Source organism: Pleurodeles waltl, chromosome 8, assembly GCF_031143425.1.
Source record: "Pleurodeles waltl isolate 20211129_DDA chromosome 8, aPleWal1.hap1.20221129, whole genome shotgun sequence".
Taxonomy (NCBI): domain Eukaryota; kingdom Metazoa; phylum Chordata; class Amphibia; order Caudata; family Salamandridae; genus Pleurodeles; species Pleurodeles waltl.
In genome coordinates, this window is record NC_090447.1 from 70,064,232 (window position 1) to 70,088,017 (window position 23,786).

At 44.2% G+C, this 23,786-nt stretch overlaps 1 protein-coding gene across 3 annotated transcripts; it reads right to left on the reverse strand.

The window, feature by feature from the left end:
• Positions 1-1,641: 1,641 nt before the first annotated feature.
• Positions 1,642-23,514, reverse strand: TAF10 (TATA-box binding protein associated factor 10). Of its 3 annotated transcripts, none has more exons than XM_069203727.1 (5): positions 23,106-23,514; positions 14,698-14,849; positions 14,205-14,269; positions 4,437-4,551; positions 1,642-2,464 (listed from the first exon to the last, which is right to left on the reverse strand). In XM_069203727.1, exons 1-5 carry the CDS (start codon positions 23,332-23,334, stop codon positions 2,375-2,377), a joined length of 651 nt encoding a protein of 216 aa, XP_069059828.1. In that variant the 5' UTR covers positions 23,335-23,514; the 3' UTR covers positions 1,642-2,374. The 3 variants fall into 3 exon arrangements, with proteins under 3 accessions (XP_069059828.1, XP_069059827.1, XP_069059829.1); XM_069203726.1 differs by having other exon boundaries at positions 14,698-14,855; positions 23,106-23,512; XM_069203728.1 differs by lacking the exon at positions 23,106-23,514 and adding an exon at positions 22,472-22,649.
• Positions 23,515-23,786: the final 272 nt, after the last annotated feature.

Genomic DNA, 23,786 nt, shown 5'->3' on the forward strand with positions numbered 1-23,786 from the left:
CTAACCCCAATGTTATCCTATGGGAGAGGCAGGTCCTTTCACTATCAAGGCAAGTAAAACTTGAAAGTACATGTCCTGCTTTTTAACTACACTGCACCCTTCCCAATGGCCTGCCCAAGCACAATCCGAGGGGTAACTTACATGTATTAAAAAAGGTGGGTTTGGACCTGGCAAAAGGTTTACTTCTCCAGGTCAAAATGGCATTCTAAAAAAAACTGTCCAAACAGGCTGCAATGGCAGGCCTTAGACATCTTTAAAAGGCTACTTTTAGTGGGTGGCACAATCAGTGCTGCAGGCCCACTAGTAGCATTTAGTTTACAGTCCCTGGGCATGGGTAGTGCCACTTTACTAGGGACTTATGTAAATTAAATAAGTCACTTGGGTATAAGCCAATGTTGCCACGTTTTAAGTGCACAAGCACTTTAGCACTAGTTAGCTGCGGTAAGGTGCCCAGAGTCCTAAAGCCTGCAAAAATGAGATCAGTATGTACACAAAAATTCTATCCTTGTCCTCTATGAGGCGCTAATGTGAAGCTCTTTGCGTTCTGAAAGGTACTCTTCGGGAGGGGAGGGCGTGGAGTGGGGGCGGGGGGCAAGGCAGTTATATTAATCACAGCATCAGTAGTACAGAAACAGGGCTAGAGGATTCTACAAATGGGTGCTGCTGAAATGGAGCAATGCTATCATGAGGAGAGTAGCCAATGAGAGCCAGGTATGCATTGTTTATAACAAACCAGTCTCCACATTATTAAGCTCAAGGTAAAATGTGATGCCAATGCTGTCCTACACTCCCAACTCCTCGAGTCTGCTTTCTGGTCCTCCTTAGCCTCCATGCCTTGGTTCTTGTCCCTTGTCCAACAAGGCATAGGTCTTCTTCTCCAGGTAGTGTCCCCCTGGTCTTCCTCATACAGTTCATGGTCCTCCTCTTGGTTGTAAACTGTTCTTCCTGGTCTTGGAACTCCTTTAGGTCCCATTTTCTCTGATGCTGCTCCAGATATTTATCCTGATGGTACTGGTCTCCCTGGCCTTCATACTCAGGTCCTCCAGGTCCCCAATCACCCTACCCTGGTTGTTTGCCACGGTTCCCTAGTACTGGTTCTCCTGGTGCTGCTCTAGCTCCAGTTAGTCCTCCTGGGCTTAGTCCTACTGATGCAGATCCTTCTGGTGCTGGTTCTCAATATTCCTAGGTCTCATGATCCTAGTCCTCTGGTCCTCCTGTAATTATCCTTCTGGTCCCGATTGTTCTGGCCCCTAGCCTTTTTTAATGTACTGGTTATATTCAGGTAATGCATCCGTAAACCGTATCAATGCAAGTCTTTCAGGCATTTCTGGGCAACACTTGGTGGTGGTAATCCAATGATGGTAATAATAAATTATACACGATTGGACTCCACACTGTTTAATAATCTAGCAAAATCACATTATGCGTAGTTAGAAGGCCACTTTTGTGACTAAACTGCCCAGCAAATGAGTTTTCCATAAGAAAACCAACACAGAACTGGTATCAGGTTATATTTTAAATCTGGTATGGTCATATATGTCAAGGACTATTTTCAACCATATCCTCTGGAGTGAAAGCATAGCAAGCCAAGTATAAAATACAGAATACAAAATATTTTGCCCAAGAGGAAATAAACAAAAGTAGCATAAAAACTCTTTATTTTACAAGTTAAGTGATATGAAAATCTAGCTTCAATGTGCACATAATATAAAAATTAACATCCAAATGAATTAGTTTTTCTGACCACAGCACTTGGCACAACAAAACATTTGACAACAAAAAAATGTAACTCAATCTGAGAACACAAATAATATCTTTACAATGACAAGAGAAGTGGTTGTTCTAATTGGTTTGTTTTATAACATAAGAAAATGGCAATTTCTTAAATTAACTGCACACCTTTAAATTTCACTTTCACTTCATTCAATAAGGGGACACCACAAACCCATTATCCTCAATACTTGCCAAATAGTTTCTGCTACAGCACAGTTGACTCTTACCAGTATATTGCCAACATCCAAACTGGTGTTTATAACAAAAATGAAATAAAGTCTGACATTTCCATGCTCCAGGGTTGTCCCTCTCTTTGAATTAGGACTTAGTCTTTTGAAAATTCATAGCATGGGTCCCTCCAGCAGGCACATATTAGCAACAGTCGAGCTGAACTGGGTGGAAGTGTCCAACTTCCACTGTGATCGTCTAATTGCATAAGTAATAGCTGCCTTGAAACTAAACATCCATGCCAACAAACTTTTTGAATCCATGGACTGCAAGCCCGCCATGCCTCAACAGTAACAGCAGGCCTGTGTCTACTTGAAACAGATCTGCAAAGGATTCCGCTCTTGGAACATTTGTGAGCAGGACAGTAGAGCATTTAGGTAAAATAATGAGGCTTCTTCACATTAATTCCATACTCCGATAATGCTGGGGCCAAATCTTCCATGGTGAGTGTGTATTTTTTATCCTGAATAAGAGACAATAGTCAAGAGAATGTAAATGAACTGCAAAAACAATTCAAAAGGCAATTCATTACATAGACACAGGTACATAGTGAGTCACATTAATGATATTAAAATTAATATTTGGGGCACAGAATATTGAAATTCAAAACCTTCCACATATTCTCCCCACCTTGAGTATATCGAAAGATACACAGTGAACACACATCTACAACCTCAATTAATGGTGTTTCAATGCTGTACCATCTCACTGTAGAGATAAATATATACAGAGCACTCAAATAGCTACAACGTTCTCTTTTCTCCATGTGGGTATGTTATGGAGACTTAAACCTATATAGAAGGCTGGTATGTGGTAGCCTTAAGTGTGTGTTTTTTTTGTTGTTGATGGAGTTGTGGTTAGAAAGCAGTTATGTGGATGCCACAAGCTAGAAAGGGTATTCACCTCATTAAAACTAGGTCCAAAAAGACGCGATTGTTAGTTTAAAAATAACAAGATGTTAGAAATGGGGTCCCTGGTCAGCTAGGATATGCACCTCAGCGAGGCAGAGCCCACCACTCTAGTCAGGACAAGGGAGCTACCAATCCTTACTTAGTCCATTACTGTCTCTCCAAGTGGGGGACAGCACCCTCTACTTATACTCCTTTGGTGCAGCCTTCACAAAAAGGGGGAGAAGGGGTTCAAACTAGCACTAACCGGTCCAGGGATGTCCCTTTTCTCCTCCAGCACTGGCTCAAGACATAAGCAGGAGGGTAAACAAGCCCTGTGTGTGAGCCCAGGGCACAGCCTTTACAGATGCATGTGTGCCCAGCCTCTACCTGTCCCAGCCAGGAAGACCATTCAGTATGCAGATGCACTCGTGACACCTCCATCCTCCCTGTGTACTGGCCATCTGAAAAATATGCACAAAGCCCAGCTGTCACTCTGCTCCAGACACGGATTGGAATCAAGCTGCAAAACACCAGAGTCATAAGCACAGATAAATGCTCACTTTCTAAAAGTGGCATTTCTATAATGGTTATATAAAAATAAAAAAAAACCTACACCAGTAAGCAGCATTTCTCACTAACACACCAAACATGCCCATGCCACCCTTTATAGATCAGACAATAACACTTAGACATACGTTAGGGCATTTCCAATGAAATCCTATGAGAGGAGCAGCACTCACAGTAGTGAGAATCTAAATAGACTGTCACTACTAGAACGTGTAGTACATAAAAGGCATATGTCCTACCTTTTACATACACCGCACCCTGCCCATAGGGCGAGCTAGGGCCTACCTTAGAGGTGACCTTTGTGTAGCAAAAGGGGAGTTCCAGGCCTGGCAAGTAAATTTAGCTGCCAGGTCCCTGTAGCAGTATCTGTGCACACAGATCCTGCAGTAGCATGCCTGAGACAGGCTTGAAAGGCTACTTCTGTGGGTAGGGCAAGCTGCGCATCAGGCCCACTAGTAGCATTTAATTTACAGGCCCTGGGTATAACGGATACCACTGTACAAGGGACTTATAAGTAAATTAAGTGTGCCAAACAGGTGAAAGCCAATCATGGCAAGTTTAGAAGGAAGAGCACATTCACTGCTGATCAGTGCTAAAGTGTAAGTGCTCAGAGTACCAAAGCCAACAAAAAGAGGTCTGAAAAATAGGAGGAAGGCAAAACGTTTGCAGGATGACCCTGTAAAAAGGCCTAGGTCCAACGCAAGACATGAAGTTGAATTACTCAAGTGAACTGCCAATGTCAATTCCATAATTAGTGAAGGGTGAACATTTGATTGTGAAAAATACCGAAAGGTCTTTGGCATCATGACCGCAAATCCTAATTCTAGCTGCTTATCATTTTACAATATTACTGTCCACCTTTGTAACAACAAAAATAACCAAACTTCTAGCTAACGCAAGTGAAGTTTAAGAACTCAAATTAAAGTTTTATGCAGACCAGAACTTCCTCTTTAAGACTTAAGACTGGTCGGTACATACCTTGGTTTTGTTACGAGAGCTAACCGAGGCGGTTCCCTTCATCTTGCAGTGCTGTAAGGCATCATTGGCAATATCCGAAATGAACTTCTGAGCAGCCAAAGATATTAAGCGAATTCTATAGAAAACAATGACATACTTAGAATTCATAGCTCTCATATTTTCCAAAACAAAAATAATCAATTTTCTACACTAGTGTATTAGAAGAGAGGTGAGATAAAATCCTAAACCTGGGCTGAGTTAAATGGGAGGGACAGACAGGTTGATGTTTAGAAGTGTGTATAGACAATTTAAAGAGACATAGTACTTTACCCTGTGAAATGTTTCTAGCGCATATCAGTTAACCATTGGTTGGCTGCAGCACTATACAGCTTGCAGAATTGTGAACGCTACAAGTCTCACCAGCAGCTAGCCAGCTTAAGGGGATGGAGAAGTTACAATATTACCTCTTCAACCTTGTTTACAAAATGAATCATGGCACTTCCTCACAGGCACCACATCACTTGGCAAAAATAAAAATTACAGCCTTCTATATCCAAAGCAGAATCTAAGGCTCCTGCCAGGAACGGACCCATGAAAGGTCTCCTAGAATGACAGTTTGTTTTCTGTGTCTGCATCTCAAACATCACAGGAACCATAACTAGGCCTGATCTTTTTATTTAGCTCCATTTATCCAGTTCTATTTTTTTTAGTACACAATCGAGTACAGGGTGTCTTTTTGAAGTAACACGGTCTTTAGTGACATGAAAGTAAGTTTCTGTAACGGGGAAAGCCTGGATTTCACATACTCTTTTCGCAAATGCGATGAACAGTGGAGCTCTGGTTGTCCAGATGCAGTATTTTAAATCTAATTAGTGGATTAGTGGTAAAGGACCTAACACCAACTCAAAAAGACCAGTATTGAGTTCCCACACTACTGGCAGGGTCCTTTGGGGTCACGGCACCACCACATAAAAAGATCTCCGGCAAAGAGCCCCCCCTCACGGGGTGGTGCCCGTCAGACATTGCAGCGCCGGTCTGACGAGGAGCAGTGCCTATGATGAAGCATGACACCCTATGGGTGTGTGAGGCCTCTTGCTCCTAGAATTTAGGACCCCGGTCACTACTTTCTGTTTTACATGGTTGGAACAGTGTATTACTTATTTTTGTAAAGGACCTAACACCAACTCAAAAAGACCAGTATTGAGTTCCCACACTACTGGCAGGGTCCTTTGTGGCAGATACACTCTGAATAGACCTTTTGGGATTCCTTAATCCTATAGGACCTAGGTGATGGCTCATTTGGGAGGGCCTGTAACATGATGGTGGCAGGTTTGCTGTGAGAATCGGCCTGCAGTGCTTCCTTTTCATTTTGGCCATTACTTTGGGCAACAGGGGGGGGGGGAAACCTGCAGAAAAGCACAGACAAACCTTTTGCACATCCTATTGAAAGGGTCGTCCCTAATTAGTTTTGCTGAACAGGTCTCATTGTATAGAAGCATTTTTTCTGGTTGCTATGTATTGCAAAAAGATCTCCATTCAGTGTTCATCACATGCTGAAAATTTTATTCAGGATGTTGTCTTTCAGCTTCTACTTGTGACAATTTTACTAAAATAGTCCACTTGGTTAATCCGTATCCCCCAAAAGGTGTACTATTGCTCATACATTGGGGGGGGGGGGGGGGGGGAATTACCTAGTGCCACAGTTTGAGCATGTTCCTCTCAGTTTGTTGATATAAAACTTGAGCGTGGTGTCTGTCTTGATTACCACCACAAAATGTTGTATATGTGTTAGAAATTATTGTAGGGCTCTTCTTAACCACATATTTGAGGACATTTATGTACAGGTTTCATTCTTGTGAGGGCCACAGATCCTTGGCTGACAGTTCTTGAAGATGATCACAATACCCCATACATTGATGGGGCTGTCCTGAAGAGAATGTGGGACTGGGGTAGACAAAAAATCAGCCCTGGTCCTGTAGCCTTTGGTGATGTCTAACAGAGCTTGCTTCATTATGTTTGTCAGTATCAGCAACTTTGAAAGATACAGAAACTAGAGTCCACTGGCTGTGCAAATAAATTCATCCTGGAGAGGCTACTTGTCAAGTCGGCAGAAAAGAATTAGGACTATGCATGACAACATTATGCCTAGAAGCAGCCGCAGACCGTCGATAAAGGCAATGGGCCAACGCCGCCTCACCATTTTCCCGGAGAAAAAGTGTGTCTGTCAGCCCTGTGGGGGTGGCCTCTTCTGCCTCACAAAACTGCCTAGATGTCCTCCCACTAGTGCTGCGGGTTTACACACACAAGAAAAAAAAAAAAAAAAAAAAGAAGGGGGGGGGGGGAGGAGATGAAAGGAGGGTTAGCACAGAAAGTACACCCTCAGCAGCACGGGGGCGGCTGGGTGCAGTGTGCAAACATGCGTCGGGTTTCCAATGTAAATCAATGGGAGACCAAGGGGTCTCTTCAGCGATGCAGGCAGGCAAGGAGGGGGGGGGGGGGGGGGGGGGGCCTCCTCGGGGTAGCCACCACCTGGGCAAGGGAGAGGACCTCCTGGGGTCACTCCTGCACTGGAGTTCGGATCCTTCAGGTCCTGGGGGCTGTGGGTGCAGAGTCTTTACCAGGCGTCGGGATCTGAGGAACAGGCAGTCGCAGTCAGGGGGAGCCTCGGGATTCCCTCTGCAGGCATCGCTGTGGGGGCTCGGGGGGGCAACTCTGGCTACCCACGGTCTCGCAGTCGCCAGGGAGTCCTCCCTGAAGTGTTATCTCCACAAGTCGAGCCGGGGGCGTCGGGTGCAGAGTAGCAAGTCTCACGCTTCCGGCGTGAAACGCAGTTGTTTTAAAGTTGCTTCTTTGAAACAAAGTTGCAGTCTTGGGTGAACAGGGCCGCTGTCCTCTGGAGTTTCTTGGTCCTTCTAGAGCAGGGCAGTCCTCTGAGGATTCAGAGGTCGCTGGTCCTGGGGAGAGCGTCGCTGGAGCAGCTTCTTCAGAAGGGGGGGGGGGGTAGACAGGCCGGTAGAGCTGGGGCCAAAGCAGTTGGTGTCTCCGTCTTCTCTGCAGGGTTTTTCAGCTTAGCAGTCCTCTTCTTCTTAGGTTGCAGGAATCGGAGTTCCTAGGTTCAGGGGAGCCCCTAAATACAGAATTTAGGGGTGTGTTTAGGTCAGGGAGGGCAGTAGCCAATGGCTACTAGCCCTAAGGGTGGCTACACCCTCTTTGAGCCTCCTCCCAAGGGGAGGGGGTCACATTCCTATCCCTATTGGGGGAATCCTCCATCTGCAAGATGGAGGATTTCTAAAAGTCAGAGTCACTTCAGCTCAGGTTGCTTAGGGGCTTGTCCTGACTGGTTAGTGACGACTCCTTGTTTTTCTCATTATCTCCTCTGGCCTTGCCGCCAAAAGTGGGGCCGTGGCCGGAGGGGGCGGGCAACTCCACTATCGGGAATGCCCTGGGGTGCTGGAACAAAGGGGGTGAGCCTTTGAGGCTCACCGCCAGGTGTTACAGTTCCTGCAAGGGGGAGGTGATAAGCATCTCCACCCAGTACAGGCTTTGTTACTAGCCACAGAGTGACAAAGGCACTCTCCCCATGTGGCCAGCAACATGCCTCGAGTGTGGCAGGCTGCTAAAACCAGTCAGCCTACACGGGTAGTTGGTTAAGGTTTCAGGGGGCACCTCTAAGTTGCCCTCTGGGGTGTATGTTACAATAAAATGTACACTGGCATCAGTGTGCATTTATTGTGCGGAGAAGTTTGATACCAAACTTCCCAGTTTTCAGTGTAGCCATTATGGTGCTGTGGAGTTCGTGCATGACAGACTCCCAGACCATATACTCTTATGGCTACCCTGCACTTACAATGTCTAAGGTTTTGCTTAGACACTGTAGGGGCACAGTACTCATGCACTTGTGCCCTCACCTATGGTATAGTGCACCCTGCCTTAGGGCTGTAAGGCCTGCTAGAGGGGTGACTTATCTATACTGCATAGGCAGTGTGAGGTTGGCATGGCACCCTGAGGGGAGTGCCATGTTGACTTACTCGTTTTGTCCTCACCAGCACACACAAGCTGGCAAGCAGTGTGTCTGTGCTGAGTGAGGGGTCCCCAGGGTAGCATAAGACATGCTGCATCCCTTAGAGACCTTCCTTGGCATCAGGGCCCTTGGTACCAGGGGTACCAGTTACAAGGGACTTACCTGGATGCCAGGATGTGCCAATTGTGAAAACAATAGTACAGGTTAGGGAAAGAACACTGGTGCTGGGGCCTGGTTAGCAGGCCTCAGCACACTTTCAAATCAAAACTTAGCATCAGCAAAGGCAAAAGGTCAGTGGGTAACCATGCCAAGGAGGCATTTCCTTACACTATGTAAGGAGTCTCAAACTAGTGTGTGGAAAACACCTTGTGTGCTGGTTACAGAGAGTCAACTTAAGAAACTTAGCGATACTGAAATGATGTTTTGAGACTATGTTTAAAGGAAATAAAACAACAAGCATGCAACATAACATTCTGTGTATACATTTTCATGTAGAAGCAGTGACAGATTATCAACTCCAGGGTCAATTGGACTTTCATATGCACATTTTAGGTGCCCTTGATAACCTCCGAATTGGTTTTTAGATTTTGGACTACTGCAAAGGAAAAAATAATTTAAACCCTGCGTTGTGATAAATTCTTTTTTGTGAGGTATGAAAAGCCTTAATGACTAAACGCCTGATGCAATTTTATTTGTGACGTTTTTTCCTTAAATATTTTGCATTTTACATAATATGTTGTGGACGTTGGAAGTTCTCTGGTTAGATAGTTAAACGGTATGGTCCTTTGTTGTTAAGCGTTTAAAGCATTTATTGAACAAGAATGAATTCTTAAACATGGTGCCACCTTTGCCAGTCAGCAGGTAACTGCCAGCAAATAGAACCCCGCTGTTCAACCTTCTTTGTTAGAACACAGGATCCCTAAAGAGTACTTTGAGCAATAAAATATATTAATTTGCCAATTACAAAATTATAAACATCCCCCTCTGTTAACAAAGAGGATGCTAAGAACTGTAAAACAAGAAATCTTAAGATGAGGAATGAGAATAAAACAATTCATATATAGCAAACAACTTCAAAATATTAAAAGTTTAATGAACTGTGTGACCGTTAACAAGTATAGACATACTAAGCTACAACAGTATTTACACTGGGGCGAAACCATGTAGTAAACACAAAATTTAATTTAACATAATCCTGCAAAAAACACAGGTCATCTTCTTGGTCTTGGAATGCTACTGATCCTGCTACTTGTCCAATATTGGCATTATTTTCAACTCCAAGACTCTCACAATCTCCACTTCCCAAGCAACCTCGAGTGCCACTTGAACTCACCATATCTTCATTTCTCATTAACATGCACCCACTACACCCATCAATCATGCCTTCATCCTCTGCTTATCCAAGGTCACTGTTTGGCCACCCTGCTTAAGTTCCATCATTCTCCACTGGTCAGAATGACATTCCACCCATGTACTTTCTTCACTTTAAAAAGGTCCTAAAAATGTATTCAAGCCTTTAAGCTTCCAGATTGAATCTTAACCCAATCACTTGGCACAATTCTAGCCCTACCATTCCCCAGTGGCAAATTATCATTGTGATCATCCTTCCCTTCAATCAAATCTTGCATCCAAGCGGGACTGAGTTTCGAAATGGGTTTCCTACCCCTCATCATACAAAATAGAACCTTTCCTGTAACCGTGTTTTCAGTAGTGTGATAAGCCCATACTAGATCTGATATTAACCTCTTCGTAGCTAGGCCTCCCCCCCCCCCCCCCCCCAAGGTGCCAGGCCTTTTTTGGCTATTTAGGGCAGTTCGCGCTTGGGCCCTCATAACTTTTTGTCCACATAAGCTACCTACACCAAACTTGTGTCCTTCCCCCCACCTTCACCCCCCCCCCCCCCACACAAACATCCTAGGGATTCTAGAGGTACCAAGACTTTGAGGGATCCCCTGGAGGAGACAAAAAAAATTAGCCAAAACACTGCAGATTTTTTTTCCTTTTTCAAATGGGAAAAAAGGGCTGCAGAAGGCGGCTTGTGGTTTTTTCCCTGAAAATTGTATCAACAAAGTGTTTGTGGTGTTAAAATCACCATCTTCCCAGCTTTCAGGAACAGGCAGACTTTAATCAGAAAACCCAGTTTTTCAACACAATTTTGGCATATTACTGGGGCATAACCCATTGTTACTATTTGTTGTTCTTTTAGCCTCCTTCCAGTTAGTGACAGAAACGGGTGCGAAACCAATTCTGGATCCCGGACAGCTAAACATTACTGAAAAATAGACAAAATTCTGAATTCAGCAAGGGATAATTTGTGTAGATACTACAAGGTCTTCCTACAGAAAATAACAGCAGAAATAAAAAATAAAAAAATAAAATCCACAGCCATTTACTAAAGTAATATACTGTTGCATCTGATGGACTTCTGATTGTGGAGATATATGGGGCTTGTAGGTTCATCAAGAACCCTAAGTACCCAGAATCTGTGTTTTTGGTCCTGGGCTCAGGAGCCATGTAGGAAAACATACCAAACCCAAACGTTTCTGAAAACTAGACACCTGAGGGAATCCATGGAGGTGCAACTTACATGGACCCCCCCCCCCCCCCCCCCAATGTTTTCTTACCTCAAACTTAAAATTTAGCTTAAAAAAAAAAAAAAAAAAAAGAAAGAAAAAAAAAACACACACACAACATTTCTGTGTGAGATCACTGCACCAGGACTAATTTCCTACCACCCAACGTTCCCCTAAGTCTCCCGGTAAAAATCATACCTCACTTGTGTAGGTGTGCCAAGTGCCTGTGACAGAGAAGAACCAAAAACATGTCGAAATTGAGGGGGAACCAAAGCGGATCAAAAAACATTTTTAGGCTGACAAGTGGGGCAGAATTTTTATTGGCACAGATTAGACAATGCTGGGTGGTAGGAATTTTGTGGACTCCTGCAGATTCTGGAAGGGTCCATCACAAAAATGTGGGGGAAAAGTGTGATTTTAAGCAAAGTTGGAGGTTTGCAGGGCATTGTGGGTAAGAAAATAGTGCAGGGTGCATGTGACTCACACCACCCTGGACTCACCCAGATATTTAGTTTTCAGATGTGTCTAGGTCTTGTGGATATTTGTACATGCCAGTGTACAAAAGTCCAAAAAGTACAACCCCCACCATTCCAAGCTCTCATGACCCAAAAGTAAAACCAAAACAATCAAATGAACTCTTGCTTGCAGTTGGATAAGATGTTTTAGTGTGCTGGGGGGGTGCATAACTATGCCCATACTGGTTGGTAGCCACCACCACACTTTTTTTATTTTTATTTTTTTTAAATTCATTCCCTGGCATCTAGTGGACTTTCTGCCCCCCTCCCCGGTTGTGGATCAGGGATAATTGCCCCATCTTCCCACTGGTGGCCCGAACAACTTTGGCCCCATTTATTTGGGGGATGGCCATAACCCCACCCTCATCTTGAAAAGAAAAGAAAAAAAAATCCTTCCTGGTCTCTGGTGGGCTTTCTGCCCCGCCCTAGGGGGCAGATGGGCCTTACAAAAATGGCGTCTAGTGGTTTCTGCCCCCCAGGGGGGCAGAAATAGTCTAAATACAATTTGCCACCCAGGGGAGCGACCCCTGCCTAAGCGGGTCGCTCTTCATACATAAAAACATAAAATAAACAAAAAATATATCTATATCCCTAGTGTTAAGGGGTTTCAGATCGGCCTAATTATAATTAAGGGGGAAGCGATTCCTCTTCCATCCCCGACAGGGGGTGTGGGTGGAAAGCCCACAGTGGGCCTGGTGCAGGACGAGGTCCCAGGTAGCATGGGGGTAAAACCTCCACATCCAGTCTGTTGACCCCAGCTAACTGCAGTCCTCCCTTAATCATGTGGTACGCCCTTTACACAAATCCATTCGCACTGGGACTTTATAACGCTGTACGTCAATGTTTAATACCAGAGGACATTAAGAAGTCTCATCTCTGCAGATGTCAGCTGCGTCCCATTGTCAATAATGAGGACAGCAGGGAATCCTTCCTCTCAGTAATACTTCCCTTTAAGCTCTTATAGTTGCTGTAGTAGTGATTTCAGACAACTTTTACAACCAACCATTTAGAATGAACATCAGCCATTGCCACAGCAAATTTTCTTCCATAATCCAGAGCCGACATGGGTCTAATGAAGTCCAAGCATACTCTATGCCACAGGCTGCTAGGGTCACAAGTATTACTACCATCTGTTTGTACACCAACTCTCAATCTCTTTTCAATCTCCTTGCATACAGAACGTCATTCAACCCATTCTAGTAAGTCATCATCCATTCCTGGCACCCAAAACGCCACCCGAGTCTTTTTTTGTAATAGTCTGCCCCAAATGTCCTTCCTGTGCAATTTCAATCTCTTGCGTACTTCTGTAGGCGGGATATTCTTGTCTCCATGCAACACTATTTTCTCTCCTAGTTCAGAAAATACATCCAGTACTTTTCTGTAGGGTCAAAGTACTGCAGGAAGAGTGCTGACCCTTCTCTCATCTTTTCAACACATTGTCACTCTCTATGGCTGTAGACCATTCGGACTTGCTCACTATTCCCTTGCTCCAGTCGACCACACCATACACACTCCCCACTGCTCCCTCTTGTACATTCTTCATTACTCCTTTTTCCATCTACACATTCCCAGGAGTGCCATGTGTGAAAGGCAATCTGCCTGAACATTTCTCTAACCAGGAAGGCATTCTATTCTATGGTTGTACTCTTGCAGACGTGAGGCAAGTCTAGAAAGCCTTGCTGAACCTTTACCAGTATCTCCGGTTGACAAAATTAGCAACGGTTGTTTGTGATTAGTTCATAATGTAATTTGACATCCCCACGCATATGTATAGAAGTATTCTAAAAGCCACGTTGCTGCCAAGTTTTTTCCAATAACGGCATTGTGTCTCTCGGATGTTGTTAGCGTGCATGAGGCAAAAGCAACAGTTCTCTGTGGAGCCCTTAAAGAGACCAAAACAGCACCAATCCCTATAGCACTGGCATCAGTGGTTATATTGTTTTTTTGTTTTAATTATCATAGGGTACCAATAATTGGCACTACACACTTCTCTCCATCTGTTGGAATTATTGCTGTTGTGCAGACTCTCAACATTCACTCCTTTGAGCATGAGGGCTTTCAAATTCTGTCTTGTTAGCAAAGTTGTTGAACTTTGCATAGTACTCAATTAAACCTACAAATAAAAATAGTACAACTGCTCTTTGTCGGTGCTGATTTATTGGCAGCTGCCAAGTCTCCCTTAGGTTTGACACCTTCAGTGGTTAAAGTGTGATCAAAATATTCTACTTCTCCGACTAAGAATGGCCAAAAAAGTCAAATCTGACTCTGAAACTCGGTCTAACGCCAATTTAAGACCAGATCTAAGGAAACCACTCTAATGGTTCTCGCTCATTCTTAACCTCAACCCTGTTTTCCCCTAGGGTGAGAGTGATGCAAGTTACCTGTCTCAGTGTGCACTATCCCTTCAGTCAGGAGGATGGCAGTTTAGTGTTGTTCATCAGTACCAATCACCTCACTCCACAACAGTGCACTTGTGACAATGACAAACAGAACCAGCTACTTTTTCTACAGCAGACATCAAATAAAAGAAATCTAGCACAAAGTGCAGATACCGCATCATTCACTTCAAGAGCTGGATAATGGTGAAAAAACCCTTATGCCATGCCCCATGAGTTCTACCGGGGAATTTGATCAATCGAAAGAGGTTTTTTTTTTTACCCCTTTAGAACAGATTACTCACATGCGAGGGTCAGATGCCTCAAAGCCAGCACGATTGAGGTAATATCCAGTTACTGCATCTGGAATCTGTCAGTGGGAAATGAGAAACTAATTACTTAAACACCTTCAAAAGCTGAACATCACACAAACATAAGACGGAATTTAACACCACTGATCTTCACACAGAGTAAAAACATTTCAAGTTTTCATTGGGAAGACCAGCTCTGTAATGCTTGAGAATGGCAATTCCAAGACTGAAAGGTTAAACAATGCTCAATTTCGTATTTACTTACAGATTTTTGTCTTTTCTAAGCTTAGCACAGAAGTTTTCAATTTATAGGGATGTAAACTCACATCAAAAAGATAAACATTCACCACGGTACAACTTGATCCCATGTGAGTTCATAGTGCATCAGTATCTTGGAGCTAGACCTATTCAGACGAACTGTGGGTAGTACATGTGTAGCCAGTAGTCTCTTTACTGACCTGAATATTAATAGTAAGATGACTCGTACCGTGGGTGTGTAATCCTCCAACTGCATCAGAAAGTCAACTAACGGAGTAGTGGAAAGAACAGGCTTCACATCTCCATTTGCTGCACCTGGTGGCACATAGACCCCGTTGGACATTGATCCTTCAGACGGGGCAGCAGCTACTGCTGCAGGCACTGGTACTGGGAAAGAAAAAGACCAATTAGCCTAACAAAGGAAAATGCAGCCTAATTTCCTGGGGGCAAATGCAAATCACAAGACGAGATGCATACTACTCAACATGCAACACATCTCCCTAAACCAATGGCAATAACCTGGAAATAAGACAATATCCCCTCTGATGTTTCTTTTGCCTGTAGGCCACATCCTGGCATCCCCCCCTCCTGGTCCTCCCCTACTGGCTTTTCAGTTCTATTCCTACGTTACACGTTCCAACCAGTTTTCTCAGACTAGCGTCCTACTTGCTTCCTTCTCTCCTCAGATCATCCCTTATTCACTCTCTTTGGTGTTCCACTATGTCAGAGAAGCACCTATCCTCAACCCTGTTAAATTTCTCAGGAAGACATTTAGATCCTAGCAGATGGCTGACAAGGATGTCAAAGACCTTTGCTTTCATCAAAACATCTGGCACGGATCTCCGTCCTTTGGCAAAAGTAACCACTTTGTCCACTTCTTTCAAGGCACCTAAGGCTTGCATAGTGGGTGCCATGTTTTAATTACCCACACTACAATTTTTCGAGAGGAAATAAATTCCCAATGGGAGAGTTTTTCTCTCAATACAAAAATATAAATCCCCCACCATACAGAGAGCCCACCCCCCTCAGCATGTATTGTGAAAAACAGAAAAAATAAGGCAGTGTATCAACTATTTTATGATCTTAGGTGGCCAACATAAAGCTTCTAAACATGGTGAACATCTTAAAATGGTAAACCAATGCTATTCTAGGGACAATAACGTTCCAAAATGGCTTTACCGGTGCGGCATTACATTTGCTGATCTCCACTGGGAAGCAAAAAAAAGGCCCTTGAAACTTTAAATACGTCCAGGATTGAAGAAGAACACTGGAGATCTACGATGATAGTGTGAACAAGTATTCTAAATGCTAACCGCCGAGTGCAGCACTGAAATAATTAAGAGGCAATGTCTGCCTGTAGTGTGGTACAGTCAGTCCACCTGAAATACTGAGCCCTGAACAGGCAGGCACGAGAACAGGTAGGCCGGCCTTCTTGGGAGCAACCCGCCACCTGACTTGAGAATTCTTAACCCGGCAGGCTTGTTTCACCCCAGAAGGATGGCTCTAGCAGCAGTAAGATAGGAGCGGCCTCTATGGTCTAAGGAGGCCCCAAGCACACCACCAGTTGAAGCCTCCACCCTGACAATGAGACCTGGACGAGCAGGATATGGCTGCAGACCTCAGCAGGAGACAGATCAGCGTAAGATCAAGGAGCAATTCCCCCTTAATGCAGGATTTGGCCCAGCGCTAGAACTGCAGAGACAGGAGAGATTCTTAAAAGATATGTTGGAGACATATCGGTGACTGAATGAGAGATGATTATCAAAGCCTGGAAAATGAGTTTGAAAGATTAGAAGCAGACTGCTGAGAAAAAAATAAATCAAGAAAATTAGAACTCCACTTGATCTTGCAATCATCTTATTGCTCTAATTAAGGCATTACAAGAAACAAATGCAGGATATTCAGTTCATATTAATTGACGAGGCACAGAGTTAAGGCTAGTATGGCGAGACAGACATGATCCAGGGCACTAGACTAATTGCATATTAACAGAGCAGACTACCCAAACCACAGGGGATGTATTGAAAATTTACAACACAATAGCCTTTTCTTAAAGAATACAGCTCTATGGGTGCTTCGCTTGAATATATAACCCACATTGACTAGACACCCCCAGAGAAAGATTAGGCAGCCTGGACGCCAAGGTGTAGTGAATGCAACCTAACTGTAGTGGTTAACCATGATAACAATTGTGATTATTCCTTGAGGTGAGTACTTACCCGCCTCAACTAACAATCCAGTTTCTTACAGCAGCCATTAGGATATCAAAGGGGAATGCCTCAACTTGCACATATCTAACCTACTACGAGAATGTGAGAACGTCAACTTTTAGTGTGGAAACTTCAGGAGCCTTAACTATACTTTGAAGGTTGTTACCCAATCTCATTCCTTCTGAGACTCATTATCACAGAATGTGCTCCTAAAAAGGAGTTACTTGGAATCCTATCTTTCCCCCAAAACATCTGAACTTCTTTGTCCAACATAACTCCATCAGCCCTTTGACTTGGCACAATCCCAGGAATTCGTAAAAGTCAACTCCGACTCTCCCTTGGAGCTTTGCTCTCTAGGCACCTTGAAAAACGACATCTCCAGTTACGCCCCCCAATGCAACGCTCCCTTTTTCACCAACCTGAAGCTAGAGCACATCAAACGTCCTTTAAAAAAAAACAGTCCTTGACATTGTGATCGATCTAATTTCAGGTTATTTGTAACAGGCCCACTCTAGGGAAAGGGGATAGGGAGAGTTGTATTCCAACAAATTTACACTGTTCTTGAAAAGAAGGCCTTCTCGAATGTTTAAACTGAATTCCAGCATGCAAGCAGTAAAGAATTATCCCTCCTGACAACGTAGGATGACTTCAAATTAACTGTTGATATTAACACAGTGACTGATCCCCTCTTCTAAGACCTTTGCTTTTGACATAGTACACCTAGCTATGGTATCTACCCCTTCGCCTCTGTTAAGAATCTATAAGTGGTCATGGATCCGGATACCCCATATTCCAAAGATCAACCAGGCATCCAAATTGATCTACCCTTAACATACGGATAAATATTTCCCATTGAGCTCTGTATCAGGCCCACAACACGACTGCCCTAACCCTACCCTGCCTGCTTTAAACCAATTCAATTTACCTTTGAGCCCATGCTTCCTACACAGACTAGAACGGAGATGGAAGTTCCTTGCCTGAATTCTGCTCCTTCAATGACAGATCACATGCATCCAGCCCTTTAAGCTCTATACCGAGGGCCAATACCCAGGAGCATCAACTTCCACGAATGTTGCAGTACATACAAGTTTGTTCAGGTTACTGGTAAAGGTTTTCCACAATGCTAATGCACCAATTATCTTCACAGAAAGAACTGCTTCACCTTTAGAAATGTATGCGAGAAAGGAAATTCTACTGAAAGTACTTTAATACAATAAAAATCAAAAAAGAACCTCTGGTAAACCTTAGCTGATTATGGCAAGGTTAGTGAAGCCCTAATGCAGTGGAGTTTCTTTCCATTACAGATAGAAAAGTCATCACATTGTATCCCAAACTGGAAACAGACTCCCTCCAACTATGTGGAATTTCAAAGAGTTTTAAAGACGCATTTACTAAACCCGCTACCCACCATCCCTCTCCGTCTTCCACTACTAGGGGAAAGAAAGAAAGAGAAAAAAAAAAAAAAAAAAAAAAAAAAAAAAACCACACACACACACACACACTATTTTGTCCCTTTTCAATTATTTAATTTTTATACACACCTTGTGAATGTCCAATTGGCGTGGAGCTTTAGTCCACAGGAACAGTGCCTTTTTTTATTATTATTTATTTAGCTGTGTGTTTGATTTCCTCTATGTGTAGGGCAACTTTTGAGGTAGCCTTCAGAGAGGTAAGTGGAGGCTATGTGATGTGCTATATGTAAACAACCTCTCCATTCTCACACCCCACCAGTAACACAAATTCAATGTGGCCAGCTTTTTTTTTTTTATAGATCATAACATTAGTATCTAGCAGGACCGAATGACTAAATCTGTCAGCGCGGTCATCATCTCTAGGTAGCTCTTTGGATACAGTCAGGTTTTTCCAGCATGGAGGGAGCACAGAGTAAAAGCGTACACCTTTTACTGCCATCTAATGCCAGCAATACTTCCAAGGGTCAATAAAAGGCAACTCTTTCTCTTAAAAAGTCTCTGGCACAACTTTCAGAAAAATTTATGAGCAGAATGCCAACATCAGACAGTAACTGTCAAAGAATAAAAAAGAAGCAATGGCGATAGCATTTTCCTCTAACTACCGAGCTAAAGAATAACAAATAAAATAACGATACCCATCTTCAAAGAAAACATTAAAAAAATAACGCACCAGCCTGTATTAGAAGTGCATGGGAAAAACTGGATAAAGCATCATCTGTATTACACTTATTCTCAAACAATACCAAGGTCCAGCTAACTAGTCTATACGTTGCAAAGGAGGCGTTTCCGTTTCCAAGCACTTGCCACCATCATTGCATGCTGTAAGATTTGTTACAATTATGTCTGCATTAATACCAAATTCAAGCTGCTAAAAATTGTACCCATATTACTATCTGATTGTTCCAAAGTGGACTTTATGGGTTATCAATAATGAACAAACATGTGGGCCCAGTGGATGTGCATGCGTCTCTCTCTTCCAATGAAAGTTTATCTTGGACAAGTACATTTTATTAAAACAGATGCACTTAGTTCTTTTTGGTTATTTTTTTTATATAACTTATCTTGCTGAAACAACAAATCTTTCCTGTTCTTTTCCACTCATGTGCCCTAATTAAAAGCACAATGCACACAAGCATTCCAATTGTTTCCTCATCATGCCTCATTCAGTGGTGGTGGAGGTTATCTGCCATGGATGTCCTGGGCTCCGTTCTACTATAGCTCTGCAAACCAGGCCTTTCTGCATGTTAATTCAGGGTAGCAAGGGCAAACAGCCACAGGGTGTGCTGTAAAGTAGCGAGGGGGTGAGGCGATTAGACCAACAATCAGACATAATATACTGTCCAGTGCTTAGCTATTTAGAATAGAGAGTATTTGTACTAGGACAACAATGCTAAATATTTGAATCTATCCATTATGCAGGTTGTGCTAACCAAAAGGTACTACACTCCAACCACCCGGGCAACCATTTTTAACTTGCTTTACAGTCTAGCTTTACTTTAACTTATATCAAGGAGCAGGCAAGAAATAGGCTCAGGAGCAGGATGCTTTAAGTTCTATTGGATCTGTTTAAAGTATTTTAGAAGGTATTTTTTTTTTTTTAAATAGGTTTGACAGTCTCAGGAAGTGCAGTGGTTTTATCAGTGTGCCTCTCATTCTCTCGTAAGTGTAGGCGCAGGTATGCCCCTGGATCGCTCTGTCAAGTTCAGCAATTTCCTCTGGGTGCACCTCATGCTGTAAAAACTATGCCTTCCTGAACCGTCTGTCCTTGTGCAGGGCCAGGTAGTCTTTCCTTTCTCAGCAGGAAGTCTGTCTTCTCCAGGTAGATCCTTCAGCAGAAGGAAATATCTTCAGGTGATGTGCCTTCGCCTCTGAAGGCTGTGTGACAAACGCCAGCCCCCGGTATGCAGCAGTTTTTCAAGAACACTGCGGAATGCAAAGAACTTGGTCAAGAACTTGGAACTGAAACAAAGTAGGTGGCTTGGATCCTACTGTGATACAGAGTTTCTACACAGGGGATGTGGAACCACTGTCTCCAACTTGAGAAGCTGTTTGGGTGGTTCTCTTTCAAGTGTCTTTCTCAGGCTGCTATCCAGACACAGCCTTTGTATAAAGTGATATTTCTCACAGCTGATAGCACTGGGGTTATAGCTAAGTAGGAGCACCCACAACATGGTCACCAAGACGCGTGAGTTTTCTGCCCCAGGCTTCCTGAAGCAGTAATCATATTCAGAAAAAAAGGGCGTACCCTCAAAACTTCCTCACCTTGGATACTGAAACTGGAGTCCCATCCATCACTCCTACTCTTTACCAAATGAAAGTGCGCAGGAAGATCTAATCAGCAGCCACTTTCAAACAAATGCAGCCCCGTAGCCATCTGTTTAGCTTCAGTGTCCATCTCCAACCTCTAGCTATGAGAACGCAAGCAACGCACTGCCAAGGTTTGAAGATACTATCCTAAGTTTGTGCTGTGCTAAGCCTGAGGCATCCAAAATACAACCTGCTGGCATCAGTACTCAGGCTCACACACAGTCCTATTAAAGATGAATCATGGTAGACAAGGAATGTCAGCACAAAGGGTTGGGTCTCCCATAACATCAGAACGGTGTCAGTAGCTAACACCCTTCTTGAAAGGGATAACAAAAAGTTTAATCACACTATACTTTATAAAACATTTTCACTATGAGAGCATGCTGGATGCACCCATCAAGATCAAAAACCAGTTCCTGAACCTTACGGTAACAGGAAAAGGTCAAGGTTTCTGCTAACATCAATGGTTGCCGTGATGCCAGGGCCAAAATCAAATTCAGGATTCACGATTCATATGGAGTCAGGCCCTCATCACAAAGGAACACACTTGAACACCACACAGAAAACATTCCCCTTCCAAAGCTCTTGCTTCCACATTCTTCTGCACTGCTCCCACTGAACATTCATATGGCAATCACCAAGAACAAGCCACAGTGACTAGTGGTGTGTGAATCCCGGGTACAAATCCTTTAGATTATGGTAATCCTGTAAGAGCAAGCTCATAGATTGTGGTCAACACTTACCATGGAAAGTTGCATCACAGTTTTGAAGTCTGATTTTTTTTTTACCAACCACGCTCAAATTCGAGAAGCATCCTGCTCGACTACAGAGTAATTATTTTGTTCACCTTTGTGTGTCCACAAAACAAAAGTAACGCTGTTTTTACACCTTCTCTTTTTAGCATCAGTACTGCACTCAAGTTATACTTACTGAAGTAATACATTGTATTCTGGAGGTAAACAAGTGCAGAAACAATGCTTCCAAATGCAGTTCTTAAACACTTAAGACCTTTTGGTTTGTTCCTGTTCCCACTCAACTTGCCCCCGCCTCAATGAAAAACTTACAGCCGTTTTAAAGACATTCCGAAGCTATCAAGCGCTTCAATACCACAATAGTTGTTGGGCTAAAAATATCAACCAGCATCCACTGATACAGGCCAAACACTCCAGAATGCCAGATTTATGTAAGTGTGATTGCATTTGCACACTCCTTTGAGAAACCAGGTCTTGTTTGTTGATTAAAGCCTGGCACTTCACAAGTGTCTCTTGCTTCCAGACATCCTTCTGAGTCGGTTTGCCCTCATTCCAAAACCTCTCCCCTCGGACTGCACCTGTCATTCTTCCACATGCTCCCCTGCCACAGCATATTCCCTCCTGTCGTCTGCAGTACCAACGCACTTTCCTTCCATATGCTCCTAGGACATCCCAGGACTCCAGCCTCTAGATGACCCACTGGACATACACAAGCGCTCTTTCAGACACCCCTATGCCCCTCTGACGGTACTCGTTCTTCCTGTCCCTTTTGCACTGCACTGTTTACCCCCACTTGCCTTCAGTGCCATCCACCCACTTGTTCCAAATGCCAACACATGTTCTCCTTTCGTGCTGTGGCAATGCCACTTCATCAAGTCTCTTAAACAGACAATATCCACAATGCTAACTATGTTGATACCCAAGTAAACATTCACCCTTATGAAAATTTAAGTTATGACAAGAAACGTGAAACTGACCCAAAAAGAGATGAATTTATCCTATCTCTAAACAAAGAGCCAGTTAAGTGATCTACTAAACAAAAGGAGATAGGCCCTATTCCAAGAGATCACTTCAGCTAAAATTCTAGGCATCGAAGTTAATAAACTATTCCACCTTGACCCACCAATGAAAGCTCTGGCCAAAAATGTCAAATACCATGTAAAATTGCTCATAAGCATCAAACCTTTCCTACTTAAAAAGTTCTAGTTATTGTACATATAGATTACAGGAAGATGCTATGGGCTGGACTGCGTAATTCTCACACAACACTCTTGAAAGCGGTTCTCCATCTGACAGGATGTCCGACCTCCAAGATACAAAGCAGATAATCGGTCCTTTCGTGGCTAGTTTTAGTTCCCCTGACACTTCCCTGGAACGTAGGCCGCCTGCATCACCTAAAATGAAATTCACATTAAAAAGAGACATGAACACTAGTCTCAAAAACGTCAGCACCTTGGCAGAAACTTTAAAGGCACAGACTCTGATCAAGAGGCACAGGCTCTGATCGAGTGGGACACTCCCGGATTGAGAAAATCTTCCACCCTGAAATAAGCGCACTCTAGCAATGCACCAAACGTCTGGAATGCCAGGCCAACGCGTATCCGAAATGGTGGGAATCTCCGCTAATTAAAGGGAAAAGAAAGAGCCTGAAACACCTGTCAAAACCTGGGCCCACCTACAGCATCCAGTACCCACAAACCTGCAGAAGGGCACCCGTATCTCCCCAACGAAAATCCTCTGACCTCAACGTGCCTCGTTGCCCATCTACGCTGTCTGAAAACTGGAAGATAGTAACATTAATACATCTGAAGGGCAGAGCCCAATGCCTGGTCCCTCTCTCACACCTGCCCCGAGATCTCCCTCCTACCGCACCAGGGGGTCACCCGGGGCACTCACCGCTCGCTCTCCGCTCCCCCGTCTCCCTCCCCGGAGGCAGGCCGCTGCCGGGCCCGGCCACCGCCCCGGGCGCCGCTGATCCGGCCCCACTGCCCCCCACGGGCCCGGGGGTAGGGGGTCCGGGGACGCCCAAGGCGGAGGGGCTGGGTTTGGTTTCTTGGCTGGGGGCGGGCGCGGCGCTCGGCGGCTCCGGCTGCTCTCCCATCCCGCTGGGGGCAGCGGCGCTCATGGCGGACGCGGGGGTTCAAGACGAGTTATCTCCCTCTAAAGCTCGGCCGCCAGCAGACAGCGCGCGCTCATGTCCGACCCGGCGCAGGCTTATGACGAGCCGTCCTCGCGTCCAACCGCGCATTCCCATTGGTCAGAGACGGGCGTGACTCGTCGGTCTCCTCTTTCGAACCCTGACGTCGAAGGGCTGCGCAGACGGATTGTTTGGTGGGCGGGACTAAAATGTTTTCCTGTCACATTAAACCGCGAGCTGTGAAAACAAAGGGAGGACTATGGCCGAGTCTCCCTTTGACAGGTCGGCGAGAGAGTCACGTGACCATGAGTTAGGGCCCCCCCCCCCAAGCCCGGGAAAACCTATTTTTTAAAATGCAGAAGTTAATTTAGGACTTTGAAAGCAGGAATGCATTCGTACCTACTTACTATGATGCAACCGTTGAAGGAGAATACATTTTT